Source organism: Myotis brandtii, unplaced genomic scaffold (genome assembly GCF_000412655.1).
Source record: "Myotis brandtii unplaced genomic scaffold, ASM41265v1 scaffold49, whole genome shotgun sequence".
NCBI lineage: Eukaryota > Metazoa > Chordata > Mammalia > Chiroptera > Vespertilionidae > Myotis > Myotis brandtii.
The window spans coordinates 3,391,260-3,400,548 of NW_005368707.1; the positions used below are offsets into that span (position 1 = coordinate 3,391,260).

At 38.9% G+C, this 9,289-nt stretch overlaps 1 protein-coding gene across 1 annotated transcript; it reads right to left on the bottom strand.

Annotated features, from left to right (window-relative positions):
• Positions 1–4,738: 4,738 nt before the first annotated feature.
• Positions 4,739–6,509, bottom strand: BAMBI (BMP and activin membrane-bound inhibitor). The gene is made up of 2 exons (XM_005876548.2): positions 5,962–6,509; positions 4,739–5,528 (listed from the first exon to the last, which is right to left on the bottom strand). Exons 1-2 carry the CDS (start codon positions 6,197–6,199, stop codon positions 5,110–5,112), a joined length of 657 nt encoding a protein of 218 aa, XP_005876610.1. The 5' UTR covers positions 6,200–6,509; the 3' UTR covers positions 4,739–5,109.
• Positions 6,510–9,289: the final 2,780 nt, after the last annotated feature.

A 9,289-nucleotide genomic window follows, 5' to 3' on the forward strand; every position in this document is an offset into this window, starting at 1 on the left:
CTAAATCCAGATGAGAAATACCCCATTTATCAACTCAACTGTGAAGTCTATGGTATCAAAATCACATCCATTAAATTTAATAAAAAATTCTTCAAATTGGAATTCCAACACTTGAAAAGTAAGCAACTGCTTTTACAAGTGTGGTGTTTTTCCACTGTCCTCATCAGTTCCCTGGGGGAAATTCCAAGAGGAAGAGTTGAAGGATAAAGAGCTTTCTGTATTTCTCTTGGTTTTAACTGCTAAAACAATTTTTGTTCCATTAGGTTTGTAATTTGAGATCTTTCAGAGTAAATTTACACAACAGCCTCTGACTTTATTAATTCATCACAACTAATGTAGTCTTCACATCTAAAAACAAATTGCTGACTGCTCATAAATTCCATCATCTACTTATATTAACACAGAAAATTGTTAAGTGCAAAATTATTCCAGAATTACAGACTATTGGACTAGCATGGCATAACTGTGTACACATGGGATGCAATAAATAATTACCAACTCATCTTTCTAGGGTTCTACTCAGATTTAGTCCAACATCAATCTAATCTATAAGATAACGGTAGCCAAACACAATGTGAAATAGCCCCCGAGAGGCCATCTGGCCACTGGCCTCCTGATAGAATGAATCCCTTACATCTTGAGGAATGACAAATACCTTGAGATATTATCTAACTGCTCACCCAAAGTATCTCCCAAGATGGAGGTCAATGCCCTTCTGGTTATGCTTTTCATATTCATAGAATGGGGAAAGTTTGCAGAAATATGGCTATTAGGCCTCCTCTAGTAATAAATACTTCGAAACTCCCCAAAGCAGATCCATTGGAAAATTGCTGTCTTGCTGCAAGAATTAAATCCCTGGTTAACCTCAGCTTATCACCTTCCCACTTCCATCTCCAAATTTCTGGAATGGCAGACAAGTGAATTACATCACTAAGCTGCAGAATGGTGCTGTGTTAGCAAATTAAAAAGGACATGTATAAAGTCTAAACCTGTACGCCAAATAAAGAGTTGTAGAAATTTGAAAGAACATTTAATTTCATTATTTCTTTGAGTCTCAAATTCTCAGATCACCAATCTGCCTTTTAAGTCAACAGAGTGAGGAAGACTAACATTCTGAATTGGGTACAGGGAGTGAGTTGGTCTCTGGAGCAGTTATTTTTTTCCATTACAACTGTGACAAACAAAGTAACTAAATTAACTTCATCCAGGGAAATTAAATGGATTTTTCACTAAGTAGCCCCCTGCCCCGCCCCCAAATTTATAAAGTCCCTAAAACTAGTTTTGGAACTATTTGTATTTTGTTGGGAACACCTGTGGGGCAAATTGTAATTGATGGTACCACTTGTCCAGAATACATCAATCAAACACAAACTGTTCAAGCAATTCTGAAACATTATCTGTCACTTAACTTTACTCTTGGTTTTCTCAATGGGTTAACCATCCAGAACAGCTGAAACTCTAAAAGAACTTCGTTCTGCCAAACATCAAAAAACAAAATACCTACATCAAATTAAAATGTTATTAGTAGCCACCTAGATTATTCCAAAAGTAAATAATTACAAACCAACATAATTAGTAGATATGAGACTAAAAACAATAAATTTAAAGCAAATATTAAAAATACTAAATCCAGCCTGCAGGTGACTAAAGGGCTTTCAAATCTCAAATATGCAAAGATGTGAGATATGAAAAAGTCAAGTAAATAACAGGCACAAGTTCTCAAATTTTGAGGGAAGTTGGGCCACTATTTCCTCATAATAATCTCATAATAAAGTATTATCATTGATCCCATTTTATAGGTAACAAAACTTAGTATTCTAAGAGCTCTAGTCATTTGCCCAAGTTCACACAGCTATTAGGGACAAAGACAGCCTTTGAACCCAGTCTGTGAGACTCCAAAGTGAGCTTGACTACTATCCTGTGAGCTCAGCCTCATCACACCAGGCAACTTTTAGAAGTTTAGTTACTTGAACTGAGACAGAGGTTATAAGGGAAAAAAGCTGTCTTGGCCCCCAAAAGGCTAGTTTCAGATTCATGATACTAGATGCCACTGCTTTCAAGCTTGTAGCCTATAATCAACTCACATTGAAACCAGATTTATGAGCTCTTCAGAGGCGAGTTTTGTGATTTTCTAAAGCAGACACATTTGGTATTTTAGAAGGTCAAACCCCCTATGGTGTGGTGTTTTTAATAAAATCAGTTCAGCAGAAATTAGAGACACATTAGTCAATTTCTAGAAAGCCTCTGAGCCATTCAAAATAAGGGGCGGGGGAGTAACATAAAAGACATAACCATGTTCAGATCAATTTTTTTTAAAGGGATAGAATGTAAGGGGTGTAGATACAGAAACACGGCAAATTTGGTCCCATTTGTCTCTGGTTTGGGCAAATTTACACTTAGAAATGGGGGAGTTTTATGTCAATATTAAACATGGGCTGTTCCTGGTTAGCCCAGCCTTGTACTGACACCTCAAAGTAACAGTAAACATCTCTATGAGGGAAAAACAAATAAACCAGTCATTACCATTCTTACATCACTGAATCAGGTAGGTAGTTATTTCATGAAGGGTCCTTTATCTCCATTCTTGGCATCTTCTACACTCTCATAGGAAAGCAAAAGTAGAAACTATATTTAGTTCTTAGTAAAAATCAATGTTGGGAAACCTGCAATATTTTCATTGAAAAGCTAAGTTATGCCTAGATCTGACTTTAAGACATGTGCAAATACTAAGTGAATGACAGGATTTAAAAGAAGAGGATTGTTATTAGCAAAAGAGACAGGGCCAGTCTATTAAGTGGCTGGAACATGAGCACCACAACACCCAGTCTGACAGAGCATGGGCACAGTGCCAGAGAGACAGGGCCAGTCTATTAAGTGGCTGGAACGTGAGCACAACACCCAGTCTGACAGAGCATGGGCACAGTGCCACCACCCCACCGAAAAGGGAGATGCAAACAGTCTCATGAATTTACAGTATAAAGAACAAGATCCAGATGAAGAAACATAGAACCAAGTGAAGACACTGCACTCACCTTGCATTAAAGTTGTGTGATTTTAGCTTTAGCCTGGACCCAGGCCTTTCCTGGAATATGGAATTTATTGATTTCCAAGTGTTTCTAAGCACATGAATTTAAATCCTTCATTGCTATATTTCCTAATGGATTGATGAGTTCTTTGTTACCTGGTACTTGGGAGAAATGGAATGAATAGAGAATAGCAGGGCAAGCAGAAGGAAATAACTCTACAGAAGTGAAATAAAGGCTGGCTAATTAAAGAATCATTGAACTTGTATGGTGTTGTACATGAAATGAGAAGGCACAAGGAGAAAGTCTTTTAATCTAAGTGGAAAAACTATACTTTGACATAGAGTTAGAAAGCGAAGGTGAGGGGAGAAATTTTATCAATGGCAATCTTGATCAATAGTTAGGTTAAACAATTCTTTGGCTCCCTCAAAAATTGACACACATAAAACTTAACACATCTTATAAATTGTTAAGGCATGAATGCACAAACTGTCAATCTCAAAAAGCACAAAACAAATCTGTCATTTATTAAGATGCATATTTATTCCATAGCCTAATTTATTTGGGCTGTGGTCTATTAACTATTAAATAATCTAACTATTCATTTTTAGATTAGTCCTTTCAATTCAGATTCTTCAATGAGCTTGGCTACTGCATCTGTCTTCAGGGACCCAAATTATACTCATCATAAAATATTCCAGACGATATTTTTTTAAAAACTCTATAATATTCATAAAAGAAAACCCCATACTCAAATATGTAGGCAATAGGTTAATTAAGCAAAAGTTTCCAATATACAAAAGAATTGAGGGAAAACCCTACATGGCAAATTATTCTTATTTAAGATTAAAAAGATCCATTTGGGGAGAAAGGTACACAAATGTGACATGGGTTTAAACTCAGGCTGGGCAGTGTTGCCACACAGAAAGTCCTACAGGAGCGGAAACACCGGTGTATTAAGTTAGTGGTTAAAGTCAATGTTTTGTTTGGTTATGTTAATAAAAGGATCATTTGGGGAAGAAAAACTAGAAGCACTGTGTGTTATTTAAATCTCAATTGATATATAGTGTTCACTATGGAAAACCTTTCTAAAATTTCAGAAGTCAAAAATAAGATAAAATGTTAGTATAACACTTTGTTTAAAGACGTTTTGAAAACTGGGAGCATGGTACAATAAAGTTTGGCTAACTTGGAGTCCAAAATATTTAATTCGGTTAGAGACAGAGTAAACAGTAGAAGTAGGCAGTGACTAACTTTACCAAAAAAAGTTTACTTTAGGTGTTTTTTTTCCTGGTTGGAGGTAGACATATTTAAAAGTATTAAAGAGCAAGTGGATCAAGTTGGTAAGTAATAGTAGACTTGCTAAGGCAACTTCAGTAACAGATCAATCATATCTGACCTGGTATAAATATGCTTAAGATTTCTCTTAGATAAAAGTTAAAAACCAGAATGATCCAAACAAAAAATGTGAGTAAGACACTAAATGATGGGCAGTCCATTTAGATATTCTACATGCTGTAGGAGAATTACACATATGCATGTAAGAATAAAAAAGATTTTGGTCTCGTTTTTTTAAAAAAACACAAAGGAAGGAAGATCAAGCCAAATCCTATAGTTAGACCCTTGTCTGAGCAACAGATTTTCATTTATATAATTAACATGTAGTGTCTTACACTTCCCACTTAGTTTTTAATTTATGACAAGACACTGCTCAATTTCAGACAAAAATATAGATATATATTTTTAAATCTTTACAATAAATCAAGATGTAGGAGCTTACATACAACACATTTTAGTTTATTTAGGTACTCATTCCAGCTCCCTCAGATGCAAATCACCTTGGTAACAGTGTGTACATAGTCTTCTCTTTGCTTTTTATAATTTCAAAGCAAAAAATACATTTGACTGTATGTAAGTCTGTGCAAATAATCCTTCAGAAGAAACATCCAAGATTCTGTTTGCAGAGGTCATTTTGTCTCTCAAAGTTGATTACATGAGTTTGTTTTTCTTCAGATAAAGTGCTCCTGTCCAGCGGAACTCAAAGGCCTTCAAAGCGTCCAAGAAGCTCAGTTCAGATAAGACACGGTCATACGAATTCCAGCTTCCCGTGCCCACTATACATGCCCCAGTGAACGAGAGAGAGGATCTTGTCGTTGCTGAGGTCTGCTTGCCTCATTTTGTCACAGGTCAGACAGCAGTTCTCGTGCCCACTCACTGGCACCATGCATTCCAAGTCCAACTTTGCAACCTGCCCCTTTTTGGAATGGTGTCCGTGAAAGCTGTAGTGCAAACGGGAGAGCATCTGTTGCCGCTGATCCCGCAGTCTCTTGTTTTCACTTCGCAGCATCCTCAAGGCCAACATAATAAGCAACACTAAAATCAGCCCTCCAGCAATTGGAACAGCAATCACCGCTGCCCGGAACCACAGCTCTTTGGAAGAAGTCAGCTCCTGCACTTTGGTGATGAGGTTTCTGCTACCATCATGCTGATACCGGTTTCCTTGTCCTAAAGGAGCACAAGCAGAACTATGTTAACCTCTCTCCTGTACATATTCAAGCTCATCTATCCATTTTAAACCAGGCACCCCAATATATAGCCGACAATTAAGTCAACAATATTTAGAAAATAAATGTTGCAAAAACAATGCAAAAGATTACAAAAACATCTGTTTACAGACTCTCATTACAGAGTATTAGTGGTCTTTTAATGTCTTCCAACTTGAAAAAACAGGCAAAACCTATTATGTAGACAGACATCTAATGCTCAAGCAGACATAAAAGCTACTCAAGAGAGATGCATTTTTGCATTCAGCCATTCTTCTCCCTCTGCTGTCTCTAATTAGATTAACAACAAAATCAATAGCAGACATACAAAGTCTTGGCTGTCACAAAACTATATAGATCAGGCAAGCATTTGGTTAGAAAGCGCTTCTACCTACCTGAGGCCTCTCCTTTGGGAGAAGAGAGAACGTCATGCAGCCCTCGGTAATTGCACATATCTTCATGACAGCATTCCAATGTGGGTATGGCGGTGCCAGAGTGGTTTTGTGCCTGTTTGGCTTGGCAGATGTCTGCTGTGCTTGCGAGAGAGTCCAGGCAGCCATGGGTGAGTGGGGAATTTGTGTTCTGAGGATCAAGAAGCCTAGAGAAGCAGGCACTCAACTCAGATTTACACATATAGCCAGTTGCCACACAGTGGGCAGCATCACAGTAGCATCTGATTTCACCTGAAAACAATGAGAAATTGCATCAAACTGCTTCAGAGACCAGATCATGCGTCTGCTTAAGTGAATGCTAAATCCCAAGCTCAAAGGCACTTTTAGAATATTCAGCTGAGTGCTTACAACAACAGTAGACCATGCAGACTGGGAAAGCCCTTTGTGTATGCCTGTGCTTTAATTTCAACCCAGTTAAATACAATTTTAGAAATGTATCAACCCCAGTAGCAGAGAATCAAAGTTCAATTTAGGGTTCCGTTAAGTAAGTAATTAAAAATAATACTTTTGTTTGTGAAGGAAAATAATATTCACAATAATTTCTCCTACAATAAGGTAAAATTACATCATTTACTCATTTAATCCTACATGACCATACAAAATGAAAATGCTAAGCTTTTTTATTTTGTCAGTATAAATATTTGATCGGAACTACTGAATTGTTTACTACCTCGAGGGGCTGTGCCAAGATTTAAGAGCTTTAGCTAACACTTTATAAAGTTATTAACTAGAAACACAACAATCTAGAAACTGCTCCAGTCAGGAGGTTTTAAAACTATGAAACTGGGCAGCTATTTGCAACCTCTCTAGAAAAGGCAAACTTTGCCTATAAAGATCTTTTCATGCAGAGGAGCTTTTAGTATATTGTAAAACAGGAACTAGGCAGTTTACAATTAGTGGTTTGCTTGCCAAAGTCAATTTCTTTCAGCCCAAATGGAAAGTCATAAATCTGGGGGTGGAGGGGAGAATGTAAAACTGCAAGGCTAACTTCTCCTCCCCCTAGCCCCCCAGTTGTACATGTAATTCAACATGGGATCTAAAAGGGGAAACACTGAATCTGAAAATCCTCTCTGCTGGTTCAATGACAAATCCTTAAGGAAACCTCAAATTTTTCTACAGGAAGTGATTAAAGTTTCCTTTATAAAACTTATTTTGTGAGTCACTGTTAACATTTTGCTGCAATGTAAGATCTGAGGCTTTTAACATCAATTTCTAGTTGAAATAAGCTGGGTCTCGGAGTTATCACTAATATGATTTCCAACCCAGTGGGCTCCAGGCATTGTCACATGCCACAGCTAACGCTGCTGTAAATTAAACGAATGCACACGCCTCTCTCCAGCTTCCCAATCTGAAGTTCTGTCTAGTTACTGAAACCGCCACTCTGAAACTAAACCCCTCTTCCTGCCCTCACCTTTACTCCTCTCTGTGAATGCCTGAGTAAGGTGTCTCATTTAATTATCTGTCCAAATTCCAGGCCACCGTATGGCATGCTCAGTTTTCACCAGAGGCTGCTAATGCTTCAGTTCTAAAAAGACTAGCCAACTATATGTAGATCTTTGGCAAGGTCTTGCTGCTATTCTAAATTTCTGTATCTGCACTCCCTGTCCTTTGTCTGGGCCCAAGACCCTTCTCCAGGAAGACCTTCAAGATAGGAGCTTGCTTTACAGAGGTTTGCTCCTCTTTCCAGCTTGATTTTTTGCATAAAGCTCACTGGTATTATGTGGTTGATGGTAACTATAGGTCCCTAGGCTGACAAATTCCATATAGAGATTTAAGGTTGAAATAAAACAGATTAAAAGTCACTTTTGATCCTATTCACCTCAGACCTCATGCAGGAAAAAAAAAAAAACTGAATGCAAGTGAAATGCTGCTTAAATGTTTATGAGAGCCTATTTAACATACTGTATTTTCAATGACCTGAAACAGTCTAATAAAATTTTGACAGGTAACTAGAAAAGTTCTAACGACTTTTTTATAAAATTGGAGCCACATTTGAGCAAGCTGAATTAACTTTTGTATTACTGTATTAAAACTATATTTCTGTTGTTTCATAAAGTTTCTTCCTGTGGCATACAAAAGGCCAGAAAGGGGACTGGTCTTTTGAAACGGTGAACAATGCTCTTCTGTTTCCCCCCCTCTCTTGTTACTGTATGTAGTGATTAAACAAAAATGTCTGCTTTAGTCAAGATGGCTACAGGAGAGGCTGCTGGCTTCTTTTAAAGCTTTTGAAGTCAGCAGCAGTCAGAAATCTCTGATCCCCTAATTATATCATTATCAGGCACATAGTTTCGGTATCTGTGACTTCATGTCAGCCTCAGTCCCTCCCTGCTCTGCCCGCCTTTGATAGGACCAGGAGGCTCCCCTCTCGGGCTGAGAGGGCTGTTATTTAGGGTTAATTACACCCTTCCTTCCAAAATAAATAAATACTGTAGCACATCATCCTTGCTGGGCTGGCTTATCCTTTAACCTCATGCCTGCTACATGGCAATTAGAGAAAAGTGAGGGGTGCAAAGCTAAACAACACTTCCTATTTAAAAAAAAAAATGTATGTGTAGTTCATGGCAGGGTAGGTGGGGAAACCTTGAGATCTAGATGGAGTTTGGATTATTTCAAACTAAAAGGTAAAAGTCTGCAGGGGAGGAAAAGAAACTAAGCGCTGTTTTGTTTTTGTTTTTCAGTAGTATCTGTGAAATACGAAGTGAGTGGGAATGGGGACCACTGACAGCCTTCTCCTCCCAGCCGCTCGGAACACAGCATATACCCCTGCACACTGACACACCCCGGACACCTGCACTCGGGGAGGCACACACTCGCTGGTTCACAAAGACACTCGCTGAGAGACCAAAGAAACACTCGTGAGCAGAGGCACATTCAAATACAGAGGCAGACTCAAATCGCTCACATATGCAAATACAGGCACTTTCAAACATATTCAAATACAAAGATATACTCAAATACAGAAACAGATTCAAATAGAGTGACACACTCACTAGCAGAGACACACGCCCAGGCACGACGCGGTTGAGGATGGGGTCTGCGGTTCGGCCAGGGCTTCCCCGCCCCGGGGCAGGCAGGGCGGCGGCGTCCGAGCCCACACCACCGCCCCGCTCCCCGGCCGAAAACCTTCTTCAGTTCACTACAGACAGACGGACACAAACATTTTGACAACCGCTTGCCCTGAGGTCTGACTGCCCCTCCAAGAGCCGGGCCCGAGACACCGACCCGAGTCGGCCGCGAAGTCACCACCGCGACTTCTAAGAACAAGCAACTT

Coding starts and splice junctions, on each gene's coding strand:
- BAMBI (XM_005876548.2), bottom strand. CDS start 6,199: ATGTGTAAATCTGAGTTGAGTGCCTGCTTCTCTAGGCTTCTTGATCCT. Junction 5,529..5,961: donor TCCCAAAGGAGAGGCCTCAG/GTAGGTAGAAGC, acceptor GTGCTCCTTTAG/GACAAGGAAACCGGTATCAG.